General features: G+C 49.8%; 1 protein-coding gene across 1 annotated transcript in view; it reads right to left on the minus strand.

The window, feature by feature from the left end:
- Positions 1-5,430: 5,430 nt before the first annotated feature.
- Positions 5,431-26,676, minus strand: part of NCOA1 (nuclear receptor coactivator 1) — a 60,268-nt gene continuing 39,022 nt past the window's right edge. Inside the window, 6 exon segments of the mRNA XM_068186664.1 lie at positions 5,431-5,624; positions 11,069-11,158; positions 14,421-14,616; positions 21,610-21,763; positions 23,954-24,278; positions 24,280-24,342. Coding sequence (XP_068042765.1) covers positions 5,454-5,624; positions 11,069-11,158; positions 14,421-14,616; positions 21,610-21,763; positions 23,954-24,278; positions 24,280-24,342 — 999 coding nt within the window. The 3' untranslated portion in view covers positions 5,431-5,453.

Raw genomic sequence — 26,676 nt, forward strand, 5'->3', positions numbered from 1 at the left:
TAATCCCGAAATTTACTTTTTTAAAATTTTTTTTAATTTTTTTTCCCCACCCTCGGAAAAAAAAAAATTTAAAAACCCCAAAAATTTTTTTTTTTTTTAAATTTTTTTTTCCCACCCCTCGGAAATCGGAATCTTTTCCTTTTTTAAATATTTTTTTCGTGGAATTTTTGGGGTTTTTTTTGGGGTTTTTAAGGGTTTTTTTTGGGTTTTTTGGGTTTTTTTTTCTTTTTTCCGTGCCCCGCGTCAGATCCAGCTGAGACTGAGCTTCCTCCTCCTCCTCCTCCTCCTGGTCCTTTTCCGCTCCTGCTGCTTTTCCGGTGTTTTTCCTGGGAATTCTTGGAGCGGGAAGGGGAATTAGAAATTGGGATGGGCTTGAGGTGTTGGTGGGGAAGGAGGGGAAAAAAAAAGGGGGGAAAAGGAAAATAAAGGGAAGAAAAATGGGGAAAAGGGAAAATAAATGGGAAAAAAAAAAGGGGGGAGGAAAATAAAGGGGAAAAGGTCAAAAAAGGAGGAAAAAAAGAAAATAAATGGAAGAAAAGGGGGGAAAAAGGAGGAAAAAAAGGAAAATAAATGGAAGAAAAGGGGGGGAAAAGGAGGAAAAAAGGAAAATAAATGGAAGAAAAGGGGGGAAAAAGGAGGAAAAAAAGGAAAATAAATGGAAGAAAAGGGGGGGAAAGGAGGAAAAAGGAAAATAAATGGAAGAAAAGGGGGAAAAAGGAGGAAAAAAGGAAAAATAAATGGAAGAAAAGGAGGGAAAAAGGAGGAAAAAAGGAAAATAAATGGAAGGAAAAGGGGGGGAAAATGGAGGAAAAAAAGGAAAATAAATGGAAGGGGGAAAAAGGAGGAAAAAAAGGAAAAAAAATGGAAGAAAAGGGGGGAAAAAGGAGGAAAAAAGGAAATAAATGGAAGAAAAGGGGGGAAAAGGGAGGAAAAAGGGAAAATAAATGGAAGAAAAGGGGGGAAAAGGAGGAAAAAAGGAAAATAAATGGAAGAAAAGGGGGAAAGGAGGAAAAAGGAAAATAAATGGAAGAAAAGGGGGGAAAAGGAGGAAAAAAGGAAAGTAAATGGAAGAAAAGGGGGGAAAGGGAAAATAAAAGAAAAAAAAGGCGGGAAAGGGAAAATAAAGGGGAAAAGGGAAAAATAAAGGGAAAATAAAGGGGAAAATGGAGAAAGGGAGGAGGGAAAAGAGGAAAAAAGGGAAAATAAAAGGGATAAAAGGGGGAAAAGGAGGAGGAATAAAGGGGGGGAAAAGGAGGAGGAAAAAAAGGAAGGAAAAAGGGAAAATAAAGGGGAAAAGGGGAAAAGGAGGAGGAAAATGGGAAAAAAGGAGGGGAAAATGGAAAATAAAGGGAAAGTAAGGGGAAAAGGAGGAGGGAAAAAAGGGAAAATAAGGGGGAAAAGGGGGAAAAAAGGGAAAAAGGAGGAGGAAAAAATGGGGAAAAAGGAGGAAAAAAAGGGAAAAAAGGGGGGAAAAGGGGAAAAGGAGGAGAAAAAATGGGAAAAAAAGGAGGAAAAAGGAAGAAAATAAAGGGGGAAAAAAGAGGGGAAAGGAGGAGGAAAAATGGGAAAAAAAGAGGAAAAGGGAAATTAAAGGGGGAAAAAGGGAAAAAGGCAGAGAAAAAAATGGGAAAAAAGGAGGAAAAAGGAAAATAAAGGGGAAAAAAGCGGAAAAGGAGGAGAAAAAATGGGAAAAAAGGAGGAAAAAGGAAAATAAAAGGGAAAAAAGGGGAAAAGGAGGAGAAAAAAATGGAAAAAAGGAGGAAAAAGGAAAATAAAGGGGGAAAAAGGGGAAAAGGAGGAGAAAAAATGGAGAAAAAAGGAAAATAAAGGGGGAAAAGGGGGGAAAGGAGGAGGAAAAAATGGGAAAAAAGGAGGAAAAAGGAAAATAAAAGGGGGGAAAAGGGGAAAAGGAGGAGAAAAAATGGGAAAAAAAGGAGGAAAAAGGAAAATAAAGGGGGAAAAGGGGGAAAAGGAGGAGGAAAAAATGGGAAAAAAGGAGGAAAAAGGAAAATAAAGGGGGAAAAGGGGAAAAGGAGGAGAAAAAATGGGAAAAATGAAGGAAAAAGGAAAATAAAGGGGGAAAAAAGAGGAAAAAGAGGAGAAAAAATGGGAAAAATGAAGGAAAAAGGAAAATAAAGGGGGAAAAAAATGGGAAAAGGAGGAGGAAAAATGGGAAAAAAGGAGGAAAAGGGAAATTAAAGGGGGGAAAAGGGAAAAGGAGGAGAAAAATGGGGAAAAAAGGAGGAAAAGGGAAAATAAAAGGGCGGAAAAGGAAAATGAAAAAGGAGGAGGAAAAAAGGGGGAAAATTTGGAAAAGGGGGAAAATTTGGAAAAGGGGGAAAGGAAAAAAGGGAAAAAAGGAAATGAAAAAGGAGGAAAATGGGCGGAAAGGAGAAAAATGGGAGAAAGAGGGGAAAAGAGGGAAGAAAATGGGGGAAAAGGGGAAAACAAAAAGGAGGAGAAAAATGGAAAAGGGGAAAATAAGGAAAAGGGGGAAGAAGAGGGGAAAATAAAGGGCAAAAAAGGGGGAAGTGGGAAAGGGGAAGAAAAGAAAGAAAAAGGAAAAAAATGAAGGGAAGGAGGAAAAAAGGAGGAAGAGGGGAGAAAAGAGGGAAGAAAATGGGGGAGAGAAAAAGGAGGAAAAGGAAATGGGGGAAAGGAGGAGGAAAAAATGGGGAAAAGGGGAGAAGGAAAAAAGGGAAAAGGAACTGGGGAAAAAGGAAAATGGGAAAAGGAGGAGGAAAAAATGGGGGAAAGGAAAAAGAGGGAAAAGGAACTGGGGAAAAAGGAAATGGGGGAAAGGAGGAAAAATGGAAAAGGGGAAGGAAAAGGGGAAAAATGCGGAAAAGGGGGAAGAAGAGGGGGAAAAGAGGGAGGAAAAAGGAAGGAAAATGGAAAAATGAGGGGGAAAAGGAGGAAAAAAGGGGAAAAAGAAGAGGGAAATGAAGGAAAAAGAGGAAAAGATAAAAATCTGGGAAAAGGAGAGGGGGAAAAGGGAGGAAAAGAGGAGGAAAAGGGAAAAAAAGGAAAAGGGGGAAATGGGAAAGAAAGAGAAAAAAGGAAGGGGGAAAGAGGGAAAAATGAGAAAAAGTGGAAATAATGGAGGAAAAGAAGGAGAAAATGGGGGAAGAAATGGAGGAAAAGAAAATAAAAGTGAGGGAAAGGGAATGGGAGAAGGGAGTGTTGGGTGAAATCGGGAAAAGGAGGAAAATGGGGGGAAAATGAAGAGGAAATGGGAAAAAAGGAGGAAAATTAGGGGATGGAGGGGAAAAGAAAAGGAGGAAAATAGGGAAAATGAGAGGAGAAAAAGGGAAAAAAAAGGAAAGGGGGAAAATGAGGGAACAGGAGTAAAATTGGGCAAGAGGAACAAGAGGAAAAGGAGGAAAGGAAAAAGAGGACACATGGGGAAGGAGGAGGAAAATTAGGAAAAGGAAAAAATGGGGGAAATGAGAAAAAAAGAGACAAAACGGGAGGAAAATGAGGGAAAAGGTGGAAAATAGGGGAAAAGATGAGAAAGGAAAAATGGGGAAGAGGAGGAAAATTGGGAAAACGGGGAAAAAGAAAAGAAAAAGAGGAAAAATGGTGGAAAATGAGGAAAAGAGAGAAAACGGGAAAAGAAGGGAAATAGGGGAAAGGTGAAAAAGAGAGAAAAAGAAGTTAAAGAGGAAAAATGGGGGAAAAGGAGAAAAAGGGAGGAAAAACAGGAGGAAAATGGGGGAAAAGATGAGAAGGAAAAATGGGGGAAGAGGAGGAAAATTGGGGAAAACGGGAAAAAGAGGAAAAGGAGGAAAGGAAAAAGAGGAAAAATGGGAGAAAAGGAGAAAAAGGGAGAAAAAACAGGAGGAAAATGGGGGAAAAGAGGGAAAAGATGAACAGGAGAGAAAAGGAAAAGAGGAAAATGGGGGAAGAGGAGGGAAATTGGGAAAACGGGGAAAAAGGAGAAAAGAAAAAGTGGAACAATGGAGGAAAACGAGGAAAAGAGAGGGAAAACAGGAAAAGGGAAAAGGAGGGAAACAGGGGGAAAAGAGGAGAAAAAGGAGAGAAAAGGGAAAAAGAAGGAAAGAGGAAAAATGGGGGAAAATAGGAAAATTGGGCAAGAGGAAAAAGAGGAAAAGGAGGAAAGGAAAAAGAGGGAAAAGAGGAAAAATGGGGGGAATGAGGAAAAGGGAGAAAAAACGGGAGGAAAATGGGGGAAAGGGTGGAAAATAGGGGAAGAGATGAGAAGGAAAAACGGGGGAAGAGGAGGAAAATTGGGAAAACGGGAAAAAGAAAAGAAAAAGAGGAAAAATGGTGGAAAATGAGGAAAAGAGAGAGAAACGGGAAAAGAAGGGAAATAGGGGAAAGGTGAAAAGGAGAGAAAAAGAAGTTAAAGAGGAAAAATGGGGGAAGAGGAGAAAAAGGGAGAAAAAACAGGAGGAAAATGAGGGAAATGTTGGAAAATGGGGGAAAAGATGAGAAGGAAAAATGGGGGAAGAGGGGGAAAATTGGGGAAAACGGGGAAAAAGAGGAAAAGGAGGAAAGGAAAAAGAGGAAAAATGGGGGAAAAGGAGAAAAGGGGAGAAAAAACATGAGGAAAATGGGGGAAAGGGTGGAAAATAGGGGAAGAGATGAGAAGGAAAAATGGGGGAAGAGGAGGAAAATTGGGAAAATGGGGAAAAAAGAAAAGAAAAAGAGGAAAAATGGTGGAAAATGAGGAAAAGAGAGAAAACGGGAAAAGAAGGGAAATAGATGAAAGGTGAAAAGGAGAGAAAAAGAAGTTAAAGAGGAAAAATGGGGGAAGAGGAGAAAAAGGGAGAAAAAACAGGAGGAAAATGAGGGAAATGTTGGAAAATGGGGGAAAAGATGAGAAGGAAAAATGGGGGAAGAGGAGGAAAATTGGGAAAAAGAGGAAAAGGAGGAAAGGAAAAAGAGGAAAAATGGGAGAAAAGGAGAAAAATGCAGACAAAACGGGAGGAAAATGGGGGAAAGGGTGGAAAATAGGGGAAGAGATGTGAAGGAAAAATGGGGGAAGAGGAGGAAAATTGGGAAAACGGGGAAAAAGAGGAAAAGGAGGAAAGGAAAAATGGGAGAAATGTAGAAAATGGGAGTAAAAAAACGGGAGGAAAATGGGGGAAAAGAGGGGGAAAAAGGAGAAAAAGCAGGGAAAAAGGCCCAAAACCCCAAAAGAACCCCGGGGAAAGCCTTGGTGCAAACCCCGTCCCCCCTTGTCCCGAAATCCCTGCCCCAGTTTCCCCTGTTCCATTTCTGCTCCAGACATTCCGGCGGGGGCGGGGGCGGGGCTGGATAGCAAAATTCCCATAAAAATAGATCCTATATAATAATTTTCTCTCTTTTCCTCGTGTCCATCTTCCCGAGTTTTGGGGTTTTCTGTGGGTTTTTTTTTTTTTTTTTTTTTTTTTGTTTTTGTTTATTTATTTATTTTTTTTTGGGGGGAATTCCCGACGTTCCGGGTTCTATTCTGTCAGCAGCTGCTGCAGGAGGCTCTTCCCTTGTCCCGGCGGCGGCGGCGGCAGCGGCGGAGCGGCGTTTTTGGGATTGGCCAACGGAGCCGGCGGGTTGAGGTAGGGATCTCCCACCAAATTCACCGTGCACTGGACGTCGGCGAACACCTGGACCTGCTGCACCTGGGAGGGATTCCCAAAAAAAACCAAAAAACAAAAAAAAAAAAAAAAACCAAAACAAAAAAAAAAGGGGGAAAAAAGAAAGAAAAAACGGGATTTAGCGGATCCGGGGAAGGGGCGGGAGCAGGATGTGGGAACGACGTGAAGCGGGAAACTCACTAGAGAACTTCTCCTCTAGTCTGGAGCCACCCCAGAGAAGAACTCTTCGGTCTTGGCGTCCTACGGAAAGAAAAGCGCGGCGGCTCAGTCGGCTCCGGGGGGGGAACGTTATTTGGGATTACGGCGGGAAACCGGCTCCCAACGGAGCTGGGATGGGCTTTGGAGACATCTCAGAGGGGTTTGAGGAATGAGCTGGAGCCATCCTGGAGTTTTTGCGGTTGGGGAGGTTCCTGGGGGATGGCGGGCGTCGATGCGGAGAAAAAAAAATGGGATTGTGGTGGAAAAACGGCTCCCAACCGAGCTGGGGTGGGGTTTGGAGACATCTCAGAGGGTTTGAGGAACGGGGATGATGGTGGGGTGGATGGAGGTGGAGCCATCCTGGATTTTCATGGATGGGGAGGTTCCTGCTGGCTCCCAGGTGCTGATCCGAGAAAAAAAATCTGGGATTATGGCAGAAAAACGGCTCCCGATGGAGCTGGGATGGGCTTTGGAGGCATCTCAGAGGGTTTGAGGAATGAGCTGGAGCCATCCTGGAGTTTTTGTGGATGGGGAAGTTCCTTCCTGGGGGATGGCGGGCGTCGATGCGGAGAAAAAAAAATGGGATTGTGGTGGAAAAACGGCTCCAAAATGGAGCTGGGATGGGGTTTGGAGACATCTCAGAGGGTTTGAGGAACGGGGTGGAGCTGGAGAAATCCCGGCTTTTGGGGGATTGGGAGGTTCCTGGGGGATGGCGGGCATCTATCCAAGAAAAAAATGGGATTGTGGTGGAAAAACGGCTCCAAAATGGAGCTGGGATGGGCTTTGGAGACATCTCAGACGGTTTGAGGAACGGGGATGGTGGTGGGGTGGATGGAGGTGGAGCCATCCTGGATTTTCATGGATGGGGATGTTCCTGGTGGCTCCCAGGTGCTGATCCGGGAAAAAAATCTGGGATTGTGGAAGGAAAATGTCTCCAAAATGGAGCTGGGATGGGCTTTGGAGACATCTCAGAGGGTTTGAGGAACGGGATGGAACCATCCTGGAGTTTCTGTGGATGGGGAGGTTCCTGGGGGATGGCGGGCGTCGATGCGGAGAAAAAAAAATGGGATTGTGGTGGAAAAACGGCTCCGAATGGAGCTGGGATGGGCTTTGGAGACATCTCAGAGGGTTTGAGGAATGGGCATGGTGGTGGGGTGGGTGGAGGTGGAGCCATCCTGGATTTTCATGGATGGGGAGGTTCCTGGTGGCTCCCAGGTGCTGATCCGGGAAAAAAATCTGGGATTATGGCAGAAAAAACGGCTCCCAACGGAGCTGGGATGGGCTTTGGAGACATCTCAGAGGGTTTGAGGAACGGGGTGGAGCCATCCTGGAGTTTCTGTGGATGGGGAGGTTCCTAGGGGATGGCGGGCGTCGATCCAAGGAAAAAAAATGGGATTGTGGTGGAAAAACGGCTCCAAATGGAGCTGGGATGGGGTTTGGAGACATCTCAGAGGGTTTGAGGAACAGGGATGGTGGTGGGGTGGGTGGAGGTGGAGCCATCCTGGATTTTCATGGATGGGGAGGTTCCTGGTGGCTCCCAGGTGCTGATCCGGAAAAAAAATCTGGGATTATGGCAGAAAAAACGGCTCCGAATGGAGCTGGGATGGGGTTTGGAGACATCTCAGAGGGTTTGAGGAACAGGATGGAGACATCCTGGAGTTTCTGTGCCTGGGGAAGTTCCCGGTGGATGGCGGGCGTCGATCCAAGGAAAAAAAATGGGATTGTGGTGGAAAAACATCTCCAGAAGGAGCTGGGATGGGGTTTGGAGACATCTCAGAGGGTTTGAGGAACGGGGTTGGTGGTGGGGTGGAGGTGGACCCATCCCAGGTGTTCATGGACTGGGAGGTTCTTGTGGGCTCCAGGCGCTGATCCAGGAAAAAAAATTGGGATTGTCGCGGAAAAAGGTCTCCAGAAGGAGCTGGGATGGGGTTAGGAGACATCTCAAGGGGTTTGAGGAACGGGGTTGGTCGTGGGGTGGGTGGAGGTGGACCCATCCCAGATGTTCATGGATTGGGAGGTTCCTGGTGGCTCCAGGAAAAAAATCTGGGATTGTGGCAGAAGAAGAGCTCCGAGTGGAGCGCGGATGGGGTTTGGAGACATCTCAGGGGGTTTGAGGAGCGGGGTGGGACACGCGGTGGAGGTGGAACCTCCTGGCTTTTTGGCTTCCGTGGCTCCGTGGTTGGGGAGGCTCCCGGTGGCTCCCGGCTGCTGATCCAGGAGAGAAATTTGGGATTACGGTGGAACGAGGGGACGGAGCCGGGGGGGGGGGTTGGAGGCATCTCAGAGGCTTTGAGGAACGGCCTTGGTCCTGGGGTGGCTGGAGGTGGAGCCAGCCCGGATTTCCAGCTCCCGGCGGACGCGGCACCGGGAGCGACGTTCCGGGGCTTTTGGGCGTGGGTTTGGTGGCACCTGGTGGTGGTGGCACCGTGGTGGCTTCAAGCACAAGAGGTGTCACCCAACTCTGGTGGGACCTTGGTGGCTTCAACCCAACGCTGTCACCCAACTCTGGTGGGACCTTGGTGACTTCAACCCAACGCTGTCACCCAACTCTGGTGGGACCATGGTGGCTACAACCCAACGCTGTCACCCAGCACCAATGTGACCATGGTGGCTTCAACCCAAGAGGTGTCACCCAACGTTGAGGTGACCATGGTGGCTTCAACCCAACGCTGTCACCCAACTCTGGTGGGACCATTGTGGGACCATGGTGGCTTCAACCCAAGAGGTGTCACCTGTTGAGGTGACCATGGTGGCTTCAACCCCAATGGTGTCACCCAACACTGGTGGGACCTTGGTGGCTTCAACCCAAGAGGTGTCACCCAACGTTGAGGTGACCATGGTGGCTTCAACCCAACATTGTCACCCAACGTTGAGGTGACCATGGTGGCTTCACCCCAAGAGGTGTCAGCCCGTGAGTGCCACTCCATGCCACTGTGACCATGGTGGCTTCAACTCCACGGAATGGTCATCACCCATCACTGGTGGCACCTTGGTGCTCCACGTCCCATGGTTGGCTGTCACCCAGCACCGGCGGCTCCAAGCCCTAGGGGTGTCCCCAACGCTGGTGGGACCTCGTTGGCCTTAGCCCCCAGTGGTGTCCCCAACGCTGGTGGGACCACGGTGGCCTTAGCCCCCAGTGGTGTCCCCAACGCTGGTGGGACCACGGTGGCCTTAGCCCCCAGTGGTGTCACCCAACGCTGGTGGGACCATGGTGGCCTTAGCCCCCAGTGGTGTCACCCAACGCTGGTGGGACCATGGTGGCTTCAACCCAATGGTGTCACCCAACGCTGGTGGGACCATGGTGGCCTTAGCCCCCAGTGGTGTCACCCAACGCTGGTGGGACCATGGTGGCTTCAACCCAATGGTGTCACCCAACGCTGGTGAGACCGCGGTGGCCTTAGCCCCCAGTGGTGTCACCCAACGCTGGTGGGACCATGGTGGCTTCAACCCAATGGTGTCACCCAACGCTGGTGAGACCGCGGTGGCCTTAGCCCCCAGTGGTGTCACCCAACGTTGGTGGGACCATGGTGGCTTCAACCCAATGGTGTCACCCAACGCTGGTGGGACCATGGTGGCCTTAGCCCCCAGTGGTGTCACCCAACGCTGGTGGGACCACAGTGGCTTCAACCCAGTGGTGTCACCCAACGCTGGTGGGACCACGGTGGCTTCAGCCCCACGGCTGTCACCCAATGGGTGTCACCGAGCTCCAGTGGCACCATGGGGCCTCCAACAGGAGTCACCCAGTGCTGGTGGCACCATGGTGACCTCAACCCCAATGGGTGTCACCCAAAGGTGTCACCCAGTGCTGGTGGCACCATGGTGACTTCAATCCCAAGAGGTGTCACCCAAAGGTGTCACCCAGTGCTGGTGGCACCATGGTGACCTCAACCTCGAGAGGTGTCCCCCAAAGGTGTCACCCATCGTTGGTGTGACCCTGGTGGATCCAAACCCAGGAGCTGTCACCCAAAGGTGTCACCCATCGTTGGTGTGACCCTGGTGGATCCAAACCCAGGAGGTGTCACCCAAAGGTGTCACCCAACGCTGGTGTGACCCTGGTGCCTCCAAACCCAGGAGCTGTCACCCAAAGGTGTCACCCATCGTTGGTGTGACCCTGGTGCCTCCAAACCCAGGAGGTGTCACCCAAAGGTGTCACCCAACGCTGGTGTGACCCTGGTGCCTCCAAACCCAGGAGCTGTCACCCAAAGGTGTCACCCAATGCTGGTGTGACCCTGGTGCCTCCAAACCCAGGAGGTGTCACCCAAAGGTGTCACCCAACGCTGGTGTGACCCTGGTGCCTCCAAACCCAGGAGCTGTCACCCAAAGGTGTCACCCAACGCTGGTGTGACCCTGGTGCCTCCAAACCCAGGAGGTGTCACCCAAAGGTGTCACCCAACGCTGGTGTGACCCTGGTGCCTCCAAACCCAGGAGGTGTCTCCCAAAGGTGTCACCCAACGCTGGTGTGACCCTGGTGGATCCAAACCCAGGAGGTGTCACCCAAAGGTGTCACCCAACGCTGGTGTGACCCTGGTGGATCCAAACCCAGGAGGTGTCTCCCAAAGGTGTCACCCAACGCTGGTGTGACCCTGGTGGATCCAAACCCAGGAGGTGTCACCCAAAGGTGTCACCCAACGCTGGTGTGACCCTGGTGCCTCCAAACCCAGGAGCTGTCACCCAAAGGTGTCACCCAACGCTGGTGTGACCCTGGTGGATCCAAACCCAGGAGCTGTCACCCAAAGGTGTCACCCAACGCTGGTGTGACCCTGGTGGATCCAAACCCAGGAGGTGTCACCCAAAGGTGTCACCCAACGCTGGTGTGACCATGGTGCCTCCAAACCCAGGAGCTGTCACCCAAAGGTGTCACCCAATGCTGGTGTGACCCTGGTGCCTCCAAACCCAGGAGGTGTCACCCAAAGGTGTCACCCAACGCTGGTGTGACCATGGTGCCTCCAAACCCAGGAGCTGTCACCCAAAGGTTTCACCCATCATTGCTGTGACCCTGGTGGATCCAAACCCAGGAGGTGTCACCCAAAGGTGTCACCCAACGCTGGTGTGACCCTGGTGGATCCAAACCCAGGAGCTGTCACCCAAAGGTGTCACCCATCACTGCTGTGACCCTGTGGCCTTCACTCCAACTGTGCCCTCATGGAAGAACCTTCCGACCCGACCCAACCCAACTTTCCGTAACGACCAAGCCGGGTGTATCCCGGGTTTTTTTTGGGATGTCCCCCGAGCTCAGGAGCTGCTGAGATGTTTGAGGAGCACGAACTGACCTGGGCGCCGTCGGCCTCGGCCTTGAGCAGCTCGCCGGAGCCCAGCTGGTTGCAGTAGAGCCCTGGAGGCCTCAGCGCCGCGTCCGGGACCTGCCGGGAACAGCGGCCGCGCTCAGCCGGGACCTCGGAACGGCACGGAGCCACCTCCCGAGCGGGGTTTGGTGGGACTTGGGATGGAGATCCCAGGTGTGGTGGGATTTGGGATGGATTTGGGATGGAGATCCCAGGTTTGGTGGGATTTGGGATGGAGATCCCAGGTTTGGTGGGATTTGGGATGGATTTGGGATTAGGATCCCAGGTTTGGTGGGATTTGGGATGGAGATCCCCGGTGTGGTGGGATTTGGGATGGATTTGGGATGGAGATCCCAGGTTTGGTGGGATTTGGATGGAGATCCCAGGTGTAGTGGGATTTGAAATGAGGATCCCAGGTTTGGTGGGATTTGGGTTGGATTTAGGATGGAGATCCCAGGTTTGGTGGGATTTGGGTTGGATTTGGGATGGAGATCCCAGGTTTGGTGGGATTTGGGTTGGAGATCCCAGGTTTCGTGGGACTTGGGATGGAGATCCCAGGTTTGGTGGGATTTGGGATGGAGATCCCAGGTTTGGTGGGATTTGGGATGGATTTGGGATGGAGATCCCAGGTTTGGTGGGATTTGGGATGGATTTGGGATGGAGATCCCAGGTTTGGTGGGATTTGGGATGGGGATCCCAGGTTTGGTGGGATTTGGGATGGAGATCCCAGGTTTGGTGGGATTTGGGTTGGATTTGGGTTGGAGATCCCAGGTGTGGTGGGATTTGGGATGGAGATCCCAGGCGTGGTGGGATTTGGGATGGAGATCCCAGGTGTGGTGGGATTTGGGATGGACATCCGAGGTTTGGTGGGATTTGGGATGGAGATCCCAGGTTTGGTGGGATTTGAATCCCAGGCGTGGTGGGATTTGGGATGGAGATCCCAGGCGTGGTGGGATTTGGGATGGAGATCCCAGGTGTGGTGGGATTTGGGATGGACATCCGAGGTTTGGTGGGATTTGGGATGGATTTGGGATGGAGATCCCAGGTGTGGTGGGATTTGGGATGAGGATCCCAGGTTTGGTGGGATTTGGGATGGATTTGGGATGAGGATCCCAGGTTTGGTGGGATTTGGGATTTGGATTTGGGATGGAGATCCCAGATGTGGTAGGATTTGGGATCGGGATCCCAGGTTTGGTGGGATTTGGGATTTGGATCCCAGGTTTGGTGGGATTTGGGATTTGGATTTGGGATGGAGATCCCAGATGTGGTAGGATTTGGGATGGGGATCCCAGGTTTGGTGGGATTTGGGATGGAGATCCCAGGTGTGGTGGGATTTGGGTTGGGGATCCCAGGTGTGGTGGAATTTGGATCCCAGGTTTGGTGGGATTTGGGATGGAGATCCCAGGTGTGGTGGGATTTGGGATGGATTTGGGATGGGGGTCTCACGTTTGGTGGGATTTGGGATTTAGATCCTAGGTGTGGTGGGATTTGGGATGGAGATCCCAGGTGTGGTGGGATTTGGGATGGAGATCCCAGGTGTAGTGGGATTTGAAATGAGGATCCCAGGTTTGGTGGGATTTGGGTTGGATTTAGGATGGAGATCCCAGGTTTGGTGGGATTTGGGTTGGATTTGGGATGGAGATCCCAGGTTTGGTGGGATTTGGGTTGGAGATCCCAGGTGTGGTGGGATTTGGGATGGAGATCCCAGGTGTGGTGGGATTTGGGATGGAGATCCCAGGTGTGGTGGGATTTGGGATGGATTTGGGATGGAGATCCCAGGTTTGGTGGGATTTGGGATGGAGATCCCAGGTGTGGTGGGATTTGGGATGGAGATCCCAGGTGTGGTGGGATTTGGGATGGAGATCCCAGGTGTGGTGGGATTTGGGATGGATTTGGGATGGGGGTCTCACGTTTGGTTGGATTTGGGATTTGGATCCTAGGTGTGGTGGGATTTGGGATTTGGATCCCAGGTTTGGTGGGATTTGCAATTTGGATCCCAGGTTTGGTGGGATTTGGGATGGAGATCCCAGGTGTGGTGGGATTTGGGATGGAGATCCCAGGTGTAGTGGGATTTGGGTTGGGTTTGGGTTGGATTTGGGATAAGGATCCCAGGTTTGGTGGGATTTGGGATGGATTTGGGATGGAGATCCCAGGTGTGGTGGGATTTGGGATGGGTTTGGGTTGGATTTGGGATTAGGATCCCAGGTTTGGTGGGATTTGGGATGGATTTGGGATGGAGATCCCAGGTGTGGTGGGATTTGGGATGGAGATCCCAGGTGTGGTGGGATTTGGGTTGGAGATCCCAGGTGTGGTGGGATTTGGGATGAGGATCCCAGGTTTGGTGGGATTTGGGATGAGGATCCCAGGTTTGGTGGGATTTGGGATTTGGATCCCAGGTGTGGTGGGATTTGGGATGGAGATCCCAGGTGTGGTGGGATTTGGGATGGAGATCCCAGGTGTGGTGGGATTTGGGATTTGGATCCCAGGTTTGGTGGGATTTGGGATGGAGATCCCAGGTTTGGTGGGATTTGGGATGGAGATCCCAGGTTTGGTGGGATTTGGATCCCAGGTTTGGTGGGACTTGGGATGGAGATCCCAGGTTTGGTGGGATTTGGGATGGAGATCCCAGGTTTGGTGGGATTTGGGATGGAGATCCCAGGTTTGGTGGGATTTGGGATTTGGATCGCAGGTGTGGTGGGATTTGGGATTGAGATCCCAGGTTTGGTGGGATTTGGGATGGATTTGGGATGGAGATCCCAGGTTTGGTGGGATTTGGGATGGAGATCCCAGGTGTGGTGGGATTTGGGATGGAGATCCCCGGTTTGGTGGGATTTGGGATGGGTGTGGGTTGGATTTGGGATTAGGATCCCAGGTTTGGTGGGATTTGGGATGGATTTGGGATGGAGATCCCCGGTTTGGTGGGATTTGGGATGGGTTTGGGTTGGATTTGGGATTAGGATCCCACGTTTGGTGGGATTTGGGATGGAGATCCCAGGTGTGGTGGGATTTGGGATGGAGATCCCAGGTGTGGTGGGATTTGGGATGGGTTTGGGTTGGATTTGGGATTAGGATCCCAGGTTTGGTGGGATTTGGGATGGATTTGGGATGGAGATCCCCGGTTTGGTGGGATTTGGGATGGGTTTGGGTTGGATTTGGGATTAGGATCCCAGGTTTGGTGGGATTTGGGATGGATTTGGGATGGAGATCCCCGGTTTGGTGGGATTTGGGATGGGTTTGGGTTGGATTTGGGATGAGGATCCCACGTTTGGTGGGATTTTGGGATGGGGGTTGGGTCCCATTCCCGCCCCCGGGGCCCTCCCGGCGTTCCCGCGGCACCGACCTGCTCCGCGCACATGGAGCTCATGCCGGCCATGACGGGATTCATGGGAATGCCGCCGCCCATGGCGCCCATGCCGGGAACGCCGGAGGCGCCGCCGGAGCCGCCGCCGGAGCCGGCCATGGACACGGTGATGCTCATGTTGTTGTACATTCCCTGCGGAGCCGCCGGCGCCGCCGCGCCCGCCTGCCCGAAAACGCTGGAAAACCGGGAAAAACCCTCAGCGGGACGTTGGGAATGGCCGGGATCCAACCCACCGCCCCTTCCCAAAAAAAAAAAAACCCAACCAAAAAAAAAAAAATCCTGGAATTCCAAGTGGTTCTGGTGGGATCGTGGAGGTTCGGTTCCATCTCGGTCCGATCCCACCGTCACGGGGACTCCGAGATTTCCTTGGATGGTCCCGGGGATCTTCTGGGAATTCCTTCTGGAATTCCTCCTCCTTCCCCAGGGAATTCCTTCCCGAATTCCTCCTCCTTTCCCAGGGAATTCCCTTTGTTCCGCCAGGAACTGGGATTCAGGGAACTCGGGGATGATTTGGGTGGAAGGGACCTTAAGGAGAAGCCTCAGGAATATTCCAGGATCTGATTTTTCCGTGGAAAAATTCCAAGGATGAGGTGGCCACAGAATCTCTGGGAATTCCAGCCTGGCCCAGAATTCCTTCCCGAATCCCTCCCCTTTCCCAGGGAGTTCTCTCCATTCCCAGCTCTCCCGGCCCGCCCTTGGAGCCATCCCCATCCCGACTCCTCTCCGGGAAGGAATTTTGGGAATTGCCTGGGAATTCGGGACTCCAGGAAGGGTCTCCCTTCCCTTTTCCATCCCCGAATCCCATAAAAATCCCTCGGGATGGAGCCTGAGTGTCCTGGGTCACAGAATCCTGGGATGGTTTGGGATGGGATCCATGGGGCTTCAATCCCATCCCATTCCAGCCCTGAAATCCCAGGTGGATCCAACTTTTCCTTGGACGCTCCCAGGGATTCTCTGGGAATTCCAGCCCAGCCAGGAATTCCTTCCCAAAATCCCACCCCAAGCTCTCCTTTCCCTGAAGCTGCTCCCATCCTAAATCCACTCAATCCCGATCCCAATCCCGATCCCATTCCCGGGGATCCGTAGCTGGAATTTCTCGGAATGTCTCTGCACCCCCTCAAGGCCATCCCGGCTCCAAACTTTGATCCCATTTCCACTGGGATCCCTTGGGAATTTCCTGGATAATCAGCACTCGGTGCCCTCCGGAGCGAAGTTCTCCGGGATTTTGGGATGGGGATCCCAGTGGGGGGGTTGGGATCTGCTCCGACGTTCTCCCATCTCCTTCCCAACCCCATTCCCAGTCCCATTCCCGATCCCATTCCCCATTCCCAGGGATCCACGGCCCCGTCCCAGGGGCAGGACGTGATTCCGAAAGGCGATTCCCACGGATGATTGCAAAGAATTTTTCCAATGGATAAATCCAGTGGGTGATTCCAGAGGATAATTCCCACGGGCGACTCCCACGGATAATTCCAATGGAAAATTCCCACGGGCGACTCCCATGGATAATTCCAACGGATAACTCCAAAAGATGCCTCCAATGAATAATTCCAAAGGCAATTCCAATGAATAATTCCAAAGGATAATTCCAATGGATGATTCCAATGGGTGACACCCATGGATAATTCCAATGGATAATTAATTCCAATGGATAATTCCCATGGATGACTCCCATGGATAATTCCAATGGATAATTAATACCCATGGCTAATTCCCATGCCTAATTGCAGTGGCTGATTCCAATGGATAACTTAATTCCAATGGATAACTCCCATGGAAAATTCCCAGGGGTGACTCCCATGGATAATTCCAATGGACAATTCCAAAGGATGATTCCAATGGATAGTAGCTCCATTGGGTAATTCCCATTGGTGAATCCAGTGGATAATTCCAAAGGATTAATTCCCATGGATGACTGCAGTGGTTGATTCCAATGGAATATTAATTCCAATGGATAAATTAATTCCCATGGATAATTAATTCCCATGGGATAATTCCAATGGGTGACTCCCATGGATAATTCCATAGGACAATTCTAAAGGATGATTCCAATGGAGAATTCCAATGGATCATAATCACGATGGATAATTCCCATGGACAATCCCAAAGGATAATTCCCATGGGTGATTCCAGTGCATCATTCCAATGGATGATTCCCATTGGTGAATTCAATGGATAATTCCAGTGGATAATTTCCATTCCCATGGATAATTCCCGTGCATCATTCCCTTGGATGATTCCCATGGATGATTCCAATGGATAATTCCATCCCTTGGATGATTCCCATGGATGATTCCAATGGATAATTCCAGTGGATCATTCCCGTGGATCATTCCCATGGATGATTCCCATGGATGATTCCAATGGATAATTCCCGTGCATCATTCCCATGGATCATTCCCAGGGGTGATTCCCATGGAAGATTACAATGGATAATTTCCATGGATAATTCCCATGGATGATTCCAGTGGGTGACTCCCACGGAAAATTGCGATGGATAATTCCAGAGAATAATTCCAATGTGCAATTTCCAATGGATAACTCCGATGGATAATTCCGATGGGTAATTCCAATGGGTGATTCCAAAGGAGAATTCCCATGGAAAATCCCAATGAACACACAGAATGGATAATCCCAACGGACAATTCCAAAGGACGATTCTCATGAATAATTCCCATGGATAATTCCAATGGATAATGCCAAATAATTGCTCCAAAGGATAATTCCAATGGATTATTCCAAAGGGTGACTCTCAAGGATAATTCCAATGCCAAATACCAAAGGGGGATTCCAATGGATGAATCCGATGGATAATCCCGATGGATAATCCCAACGGATAATTCCCATGGAAAATCCTAATGGACAATTACAAAGGACAATTCCAGTGGATAATCCCAACGTGTGACTCCCATGGAATTCCAGTGGACAATCCCAATGGATAATTCACATGGAAAATCCCAATGGATAATCCCAAAGGACAATCCCAAAGGACAATTCCAATGGATAATTCCAATGGATAATCCCAATGGACGATTCCAAAGGACAATCCCCATGGACAATTCTAATGAATAATTCTCATGGACAATCCGAATGGATAATTCCAATGGATAATCCCAGTGCATAATTCCAAAGGACAATTCCAAGTGATAATCCCAGCAGACAATCCCAAAGGATAATTCCCATAAGAAACCCCAGTGGACAATCCCAAAGGATAATCCCAATGGTCAATCCCAAAGGATAATTCCCATAAAAAACCCCAATGGATAATTCCATTGGACAATGCCAATGGACAATCCCAATGGTCAAGCCCAAAGGATAATTCCCATGGAAAATTCCCAATGTACAATCCCAATGGACCATCCATCCCAAAGGACGGTTCCCAAGGACAGTCCCAAAGGATAATTCCCATGAAAATTCCAATGGACAATCCCAACGGACAATCCCAGAGGATAATCCCGATGGACAATCCTAAAGGATAATTCCAATGGATCATTCCCATAAAAAACCCCAATGGTCAATCCCAAAGGACAATCCCAATGGACAATCCCAAAGGATAATCCCAGTGGATAATTGCAATGGACAATTCCAACGGATAATTCCCATAAAAAACCCCGAATGGACAATTTCCAATGGAAAATCCCAATGGACCATCCCAAAGGACGGTTCCCAAGGACAGTCCCAAAGGATAATTCCCATGAAAATTCCAATGGACAATCCCAACGGACAATCCCAGAGGATAATCCCGATGGAAAATCCCAAAGGATAATTCCAATGGATCATTCCCATAAAAAACCCCAATGGTCAATCCCAAAGGACAATCCCAATGGACAGTCCCAAAGGATAATCCCAGTGGATAATTCCAATGGACAATTCCAATGGATAAACCCCATAAAAAACACCAATGGACAATTCCAATGGAAAATCCAATGGACAAGTCCAATGGATGATTCCAATGGAAAATCCCAATGAACCGTCCCAAAGGACGATTCCCAAGGACAGTCCCAAAGGATAATTCCCATGAAAAATCCCAAAGGACAATCCCAATGGACAATCCCAAAGGACAATCCGATGGACAATCCCAAAGGATAATCCCAGTGGATAATTCCAAAGGACAATTCCAATAGATAATTCCCATAAAAAAACCCAATGGATAATTCCAATGGAAATTCCAATGTACAATCCCAACGGACAATCCCAATGGAAAATCCCAATGGACCATTCCCAAAGACAGTCCCAAAGGATAATTCCCATGAAAAATCTCAAAGGACAATCCCAACGGACAATCCCAGAGGACAATCCCAAAGGATAATTCCAATGGATAATTCCCATGGAAAACCCCAATGGACTATTCCAATGGATAATTTTCATGGACAATCCCAATGGAGAATTCCAATGGATGATCCCAATGGACAAATCTAATGGAGAATTCCAATGGATGATTCCAATGGGACAATTCCAAAGGATAATTCCAATGGAGGATTCCCATAAAAAATCCAATCAATAATCCCAATGTACAATCCCAACGGACAATCCCAATGGAAAATCCCAAAGAACCATCCCAAAGGACGATTCCCAAGGACAGTCCAAAAGGATAATTCCCATGAAAATTCCCAATGGACAATCCCAACGGACAATCCCAGAGGATAATTCCAATGGATCATTCCCATAAAAAAACCCCAAAGGACAATCCCAATGGACAATCCCAACGGACAATCCCAGAGGATAATTCCAATGGATAATTCCCATGGAAAACTCCAAAGGACAATCCCAATGGACTATTCCAATGGATAATTCTCATGGACAATCCCACTGGAGAATTCCAATGGACCCATTCCAATGGATAATCCCAGTGGAGAATTCCAATGGACCATTCCAATGGATAATCCAGTGGATAATTCCAAAGGACAATTCCAAGTGATAATCCCAATGGACAATTCCAAAGGATAATTCCAATGGATGATCCCAATGGACAATCCCAAAAGATAATTCCAATGGAGGATTCCCATTAAAAAATCCCAATGTACAATCCCAATGGACAATCCCAATGGAAAATCCAAATGGACCATCCCAAAGGACGATCCCAAGGACAGTCCCAAAGGATAATTCCCATGAAAATTCCCAATGGACAAATCCCAACGGACAATCCCAGAGGATAATTCCACTGGACAATCCCAAAGGATCATTCCAATGGCTAATTCCCATGAAAACCCCAAAGGACAATCCCAACGGACAATCCCAGAGGATAATTCCAATGGATCATTCCCATAAAAAACCCCAATGGACAATCCTAAAGGACTATCCAAAGGATAATCCCAATGGATAATTCCAAAGGACAATCTCAAAGGATAATCTCAAAGGATAATCCCAAAGGACAATCCCAAAGGATAATTCCAATGGATAATTCCAAAGGACAATCGCAATGGATAATTCCGATGGGTGATTCCAAATAATTGTTCCAATAGATTATTCCAAAGGGTGACTCTCATGGATAATTCCAATGACTAATAGCAACGGATGATTCCAATGGGTGAATCCCATGGACAATCCCGATGTGTGACTCCCATGGATAATTCCAGGGGATAATTCCAGAGAAAAATTCCTTTGGATAATTCCAATGGCTAAATCCAAAGGATAACCCCAATGGAATATTTCCCATGGAAACTGCGATGGACACATCCAGTGGACAATTCCAATGGATAATCCCACTGGACAATTCCAAAGGACAAATCCCAAGGATAATTCCAATGGGCAATTCCAAGTGATAATTCCAGTGGACAATTCCAAAGCAGAAATCCAAAGGACAATCTCAATGGACAATCCCAATGGACAATCCCAACGGATAATTCCCATGCAAAACCCCAATGGAGGATCCCTAAGGACAATCCAACGGATAATTCCAATGGAAAATCCCAATGGAGGATCCCTCAGAACAATCCCAATGGATAATTCCCATGGAAAACCCCAGTGGAGGATCCCTCAGAACAATCCCATTGGATAATCCCCATGGACAATCCCAATGGAGGATCCCTAAGGACAATCCCAATGGATAATTCCATGGAAAACCCCAGTGGAGGATCCCTCAGGACAATCCCATTGGATAATCCCCATGGACAATCCCAATGGATAATTCCAACGGCCAACCCCAATGAACAATTCCAAAGGACAATCCCAATGGATAATTCCCATGGAATATCCCAATGGATAATTCCAACGGCCAATCCCAATGAACAATCCCAATGGATAATTCCCATGGAAAACCCCAGTGGAGGATCCCTAAGGACAATCCCATTGGATAATTCCCATGGACAATCCCATTGGATAATTCCCATGGAAAACCCCAGTGGAGGATCCCTAAGGACAATCCCAATGGATAATTCTCATGCACAATCCCAACAGCCAATCCCAATGGAAAATCCCAATGAACAATCCCAATGGACAATCCCAACAACCAATCCCAATGGCCGATCCCAATGGCCATTCCCAATGGACAATCCCAAAGGCCAATCCAATGGACAATCCCAACGGCCATTCCCAATGGACAATCCCAATGGCCATTCCCAACAGCCATTCCCAATGGCCGATCCCAATGGACAATCCCAATGGAAAATCCCAATGAACAATCCCAATGGACAATCCCAACGGCCAAACCCAGTGGACAATCCCAACGGCTATTCCCAATGGCCGATCCCGATGGACAACCCCAACGGCTAATCCCAGTGGACAATCCCCACGGCCATTCCCAATGGACAACCCCAACGGCTAATCCCAATGGCCATTCCCAACGGCCATTCCCAATGGCCAATCCCAATGGCCATTCCCAATGGCCATTCCCAATGGACAATCCCAACGCCATTCCCAACGGCCATCCCAACGGCCAATCCCAGTGGACAATCCCAACGGCCATTCCCAGTGGACAATCCCAACGGCCATTCCCAATGACCAATCCCAACGGCCATTCCCAATGGACAATCCCAACGGCCATTCCCAATGACCAATCCCAACGGCCAATCCCAATGGACAATCCCAATGGCCAATCCCAACGGCCATTCCCAATGGCCAATCCCAACGGCCATTCCCAAGGGCCGATCCCAATGGACAACCCCAACGGCCGCTTCCCAAGGGCGATCCCGCCGGCTCCCTCGGGCCGTTCCCGGGGCCGCTCCCTCACCCGTTATTCCCGACGGCTCCGGCCGGCCAGGCCTTCAGCTCCGGCGATTGGTATCCGGGCGCCGGCGGCGCCGGCGGCAGCTGCGGCGACACCAGGGGGCTGCCGGGGCTCAGCGCCGGCGCGAATCCCGCCGGATCACCCTGCGGCGCCATTCCTGGGAATCCGGGCACCGAGTCACGGCCGGGCGCCTTCTCCCGCACGTGCCACATTCCCAAATTTCCAGGCCGGCTCCCAATTCCCGGTTTTTCTCCCCCCCGACCCGATCCTGGGGATTTCAGCCGTGGGTTTGGAGCTCTTGGGTTGGGTGGGAGGGGAGGAATTCCCGAAATTCCATCCCGTTCCCTGCCCGGCACTTCCGGGATCCCGGCGTGCTCCAAAGGTTTCTTGGATGTTCCCAGGAATTCTCTGGGAATTCCATCTCAAATCCCTCCTCTTTCCCAGGGAATTCCCTCCATTCCCAGCTCTCCCAGCCTGCCCTTGGATCCATCCCCATCCCAGCTCCTCTCTGGGAAGGAATTTTAGGAATTCCCCAGGAATTCAGGACTCCAGGAAGGGTCTCCCTTCCCTTTTCCATTCCAGAATTCCATAAAATCCCTCGGGATGGAGCCTGAGTGTCCTGGGTCCCAGAATCTGGAATGGTTTGGGATGGGATCCATGGATCCCCAGTCCCATCCCATTCCCGCCCCACAATTCCGGGATTTTCCAACCTTTCCTTGGACACTCCCAGGGATTTTCTGGGAATTCTCTTCCAGCCCCTCCCAGCTAGGAATTCCCAAAATCCCTCCCCAGTCTCCTCTTCCATTCCCACTTTTCCCACCCTTCCCATTCCAATCCTCGGGAATCTCCCTCCCATTCCGTCCCAAATGTTCTGAATATCCCGAATGTCCCGAGTGTCCCAAATATCCTGAATATCCCAAATACCCCAAATATCCCAAATATCCCGAATAGTCCAAATACCCCAAATACCCCGAATATTAAAAATATCCCAAATATTCCAAATACCCTGAACGTCCCAAATATCCCAAATACCCTGAATATCCCGAATATCCCAAATGTCCCGAATATCCTGAATGTCCCAAATACACCAAACATCCAAAATATCCTGAATATCCTGAATACCCCAAATATCCCGAATACCCCGAATATCCCGAATATCCAAATGTCCTAAATACCCCAAATACCCCGAATATCCCGAATACCTTGAACATCCAAAATGTCCCGAATACCCCAAATGTCCCGAATGTCCCAATTATCCTGAATATCCCAAATATCCCAAATACCCTGACTATCCCAAATAATACCCAAATATCCCGAATACCCCAAATATCCTGAATTTCTCAAACACCCCAAACGCCCCAAATATCCCGAATATCCCAGATATCCCTAACACCCCAAATATCCCAAACACCACAATCACCCCAAACACCCCAAATATCCCAAATATCCCAAACACCCCAAATATCCCAAACACCCCAAATACCCCAAACACCCCAAACACCCCGAACACCCCAAATATCCCAAACACCCCAATCACCCCAAATACCCCAAATAATATCCCAAATATCCCAAACACTCCAAATATCCCGAATATCCCAATCACCCCAAACACCCCAAATATCCCAAACACCCAAATATCCCAAACACCCCAAACACCCCAAATACCCCAAATATCCCAAACACTCCAAATATCCCAAATATCCCAAACACTCCAAATATCCCAAATATCCCAAACACCCCAAATATCCCAAACACCCCAATCACCCCAAACACTCCAAATATCCCAAATATCCCAAACACCCCAAACACTCCAAATATCCCAAATATCCAAAACAGCCCCAAATATCCCAAACACCCCAAATATCCCAAATATACCAAATATCCCAATCACCCCAAATATCCCAAACACCCCAATCACCCCAAACACCCCAAATATCCCAAACACCCCAAATATCCCAAATATCCCAAACACCCCAAACACCCCAAATACCCCAAATACCCCAAATATCTCAAATACCCCAAACATCCCAAATATCCAAAATATCCCAAACACCCAAATACCCCAAACACCCCAAATACCCCAAACACCCCAAATATCCCAAACACCCCAAATATCCCAAACACCCCAAACACCCCAAATACCCCAAATATCCCAAACACTCCAAATATCCCAAATATCCCAATCACCCCAAATATCCCAAAACACCCAATCACCCCAAACACGCCAATACCCCAAACACCCCAAATATCCCAAACACCCCAAATATCCCAAATATCCCAATCACCCCAAACACCCCAAATTCCCCCAACCCCCCGGACACCCCAAACCCCCCCGTCCGTCCCGTACCTGCCCCCGGGTACTGGAAGAGGTTCTGCTGCATCCCGGCCGGGCCCATCCCGGCTCCGAAGGGCGCTCCCATCATCCCGCGGCTCCCCAGCGCCCCGCGGCTCCCCAGCGCCGCCGCCTCGCTGCCGAAGCCGGCGCCGTTGCCGGCGCTCGTACCGTATCCGGGGGGGTACGGGAACTGCTGGGGCGCGGCTTGGGGCAGCCGCGGCGGCGCTCCCATGGGAACGGGGGCGGCGGAATTCCCGAAATTCTGCTGCTGCTGCTGCTGCTGCTGCTGCTGCTGCTGGCGCAGGAGGAGCGCGCGCTGCTGCATCAGCTGCCGCTTGCCGGTGCTGCTGGCTGTAGAGCTCCCGCTGCCGCTGCGCCAGCATCTGCGCGTTCAGGGGCGGCTGCGGGGGCACCGCCGTCCCGGGTCAAAATCCCGAACATCCCGGAATTCCCAGCCCGAGTCCTCCCCGAGAGCGCGCTCCCGTCCCCAAGCTGGGTTTGGAGTTCCCAGCCCGGGAGTTTTTCTGGCTCTTTTCTCCTGTTCCCTCACTGGGATGATCCCGGGCTCAAAATCCCGCAATTCTGCGGGTTTTCCTCCAAAATCTTGGGAAAAATCCCATCCCAGGAGTTTTTCCAGCACTTTTATCCATGGAATTCCTGGTGCTGTTGCCGGGATGATCCCGAGCTCAAAAATCCCAAAATTTCACTTTTTTTGGGGGGGGGGGAAATCCCGTCCCGGAAATTTTCCCAGCTCTTTTCTCCTGTTCCCTCACTGGGATGATCCCAGTTTGGAATCCCAAAATTCCAATTTTTTTTTGGGGAAAAAAATCCCATCCCAGGAGTTTTCCCAGCTCTTTTCTCCTGTTCTCTCACCGGGATGATCCCAAGTTTGGAATCTCAAAACCCCAAACCCTCAAAATCCCCTAATCCCAAACCCCAAATCACAAATTTTCCCAAATCCCCAATCCCCAAATCCCCAAAAACCCAAACCCCCAAACCCTCCGAAACCCCACACCTCAAATCCCCCCCAAATCCCCAAACCACAAAAACTCCAAACCCCAACCCGAAAAACCCCAAAACTCTACAAACCCAAACCCCCAAAACCCCAAATCCCCAAAAACACCAAACCTCAAACACCCCAAAAACCCCATACCCAAACCCACAACCCCAAAAACCCCAAACCCCGAAAACCCCAAACCCAAAATACCCAAACCCAAAACCCCAAACCCAAAACCCAAAACCCAAACCCCAAACACAAACCCAAACCCAAATGCCTCCAAAACCAAACGCAAACCCCAACCCCAAACCCAAACCCCAAATCCCCTAAACCCCAAACCCCAAAAACCCCAAACCCCAAAACCCCTAACCCAAAACCCCAAACCCAAAACCCCAAACCCCAAAAACCCTAAACCCCAACCCCAAACCCAAACCCCAAATCCCCAAAAACCCCAAACCCCAAAACCCCAAAAACCCAAAAACCCCAAACCCACAACCCCAAACTCAAACCCCAAACACCCCAAACCCCAAAAACCCCAAACCCAAACCCCAAACCCCAAACCCCAAATCCCCCCAAACCCCAAGAACCCCAAACCCCAAAAACCCCAAACCCAAACCCCAAACCCCAAACCCCAAATCCCCCCAAACCCCAAGAACCCAAACCCCAAAAACCCCAAACCCAAACCCCAAACCCCAAACCCCAAATCCCCCCAAACCCCAAGAACCCCAAACCCCAAAAACCCCAAACCCAAACCCCAAACCCCAAACCCCAAATCCCCCCAAACCCCAAGAACCCCAAACACCAAAAACCCCAAACCCCAAACCCCAAAACCCCAAAACCCCAAACCCAAACCCCAAACCCCAAAACCCCAAACCCCAAACCCCAAACCCAAACCCCAAACCCCAAACCCCAAAACCCCAAACCCCAAACCCCAAACCCCAAAACCCCAAACCCCAAACCCCAAATCCCCCCAAACCCAAACCCAAATCCCAAAAACCCCAAACCCCAAGCCCCCAAAACCCCAAATCCCCAAAATCCCCAAACGCCAAAACCCCCAAACCCCAAAACCCAAATCCCCAAACCCCCCAACCCCAAACCCCAAACCCAAAAACCCAAAAACCCCAAAACCCCCAAACCCCAAAACCCCAAACCTCAAACACCCCAAAAACCCCACACCCAAACCGACAACCCCAAAAACCCAAACCCCAAACCCCAGAAACCCCAAACCCCAAAGCCCCAAACCCAAAACCCCAACCCCAAACCCCAAATCCCCCCAAATCCCCAAGAACCCCAAACCCTAAACCCCAAACCCCAAACCCCCCAAACCCCAAACCCCAAAACCCCTAACCCCAAATTCCAAAACCCCAAACCCCAAATCCCAAAAACCCCAAACCCCAAACGCCAAAACCCCTAACCCCAAAACCCCAAACCCCGAACCCCAAAAAACCCAAACCCCAAACCCCAAAAACCCCAAACCCCAAAGCCCCAAACCCAAACCCCAACCCCAACCCCAACCCCAAACCGAAAACCCCCAAAAACCCAAACCCCAAACTCAAACCCCAAATCCCCCCAAACCCCAAGAACCCCAAACCCAAACACCCCAAACCCCAAACCCCAAACCCCAAAACCCCAAACCCCAAACACCCAAAACCCCAAACTCAAACCCCCCAAACCCCAAACCCCAAACTCAAACCCCAAATCCCCCAATCCCCAAAAACCCCAAACCCCAAACCCCAAA

Source organism: Anomalospiza imberbis, chromosome 3 (genome assembly GCF_031753505.1).
Source record: "Anomalospiza imberbis isolate Cuckoo-Finch-1a 21T00152 chromosome 3, ASM3175350v1, whole genome shotgun sequence".
Lineage (NCBI taxonomy): Eukaryota > Metazoa > Chordata > Aves > Passeriformes > Viduidae > Anomalospiza > Anomalospiza imberbis.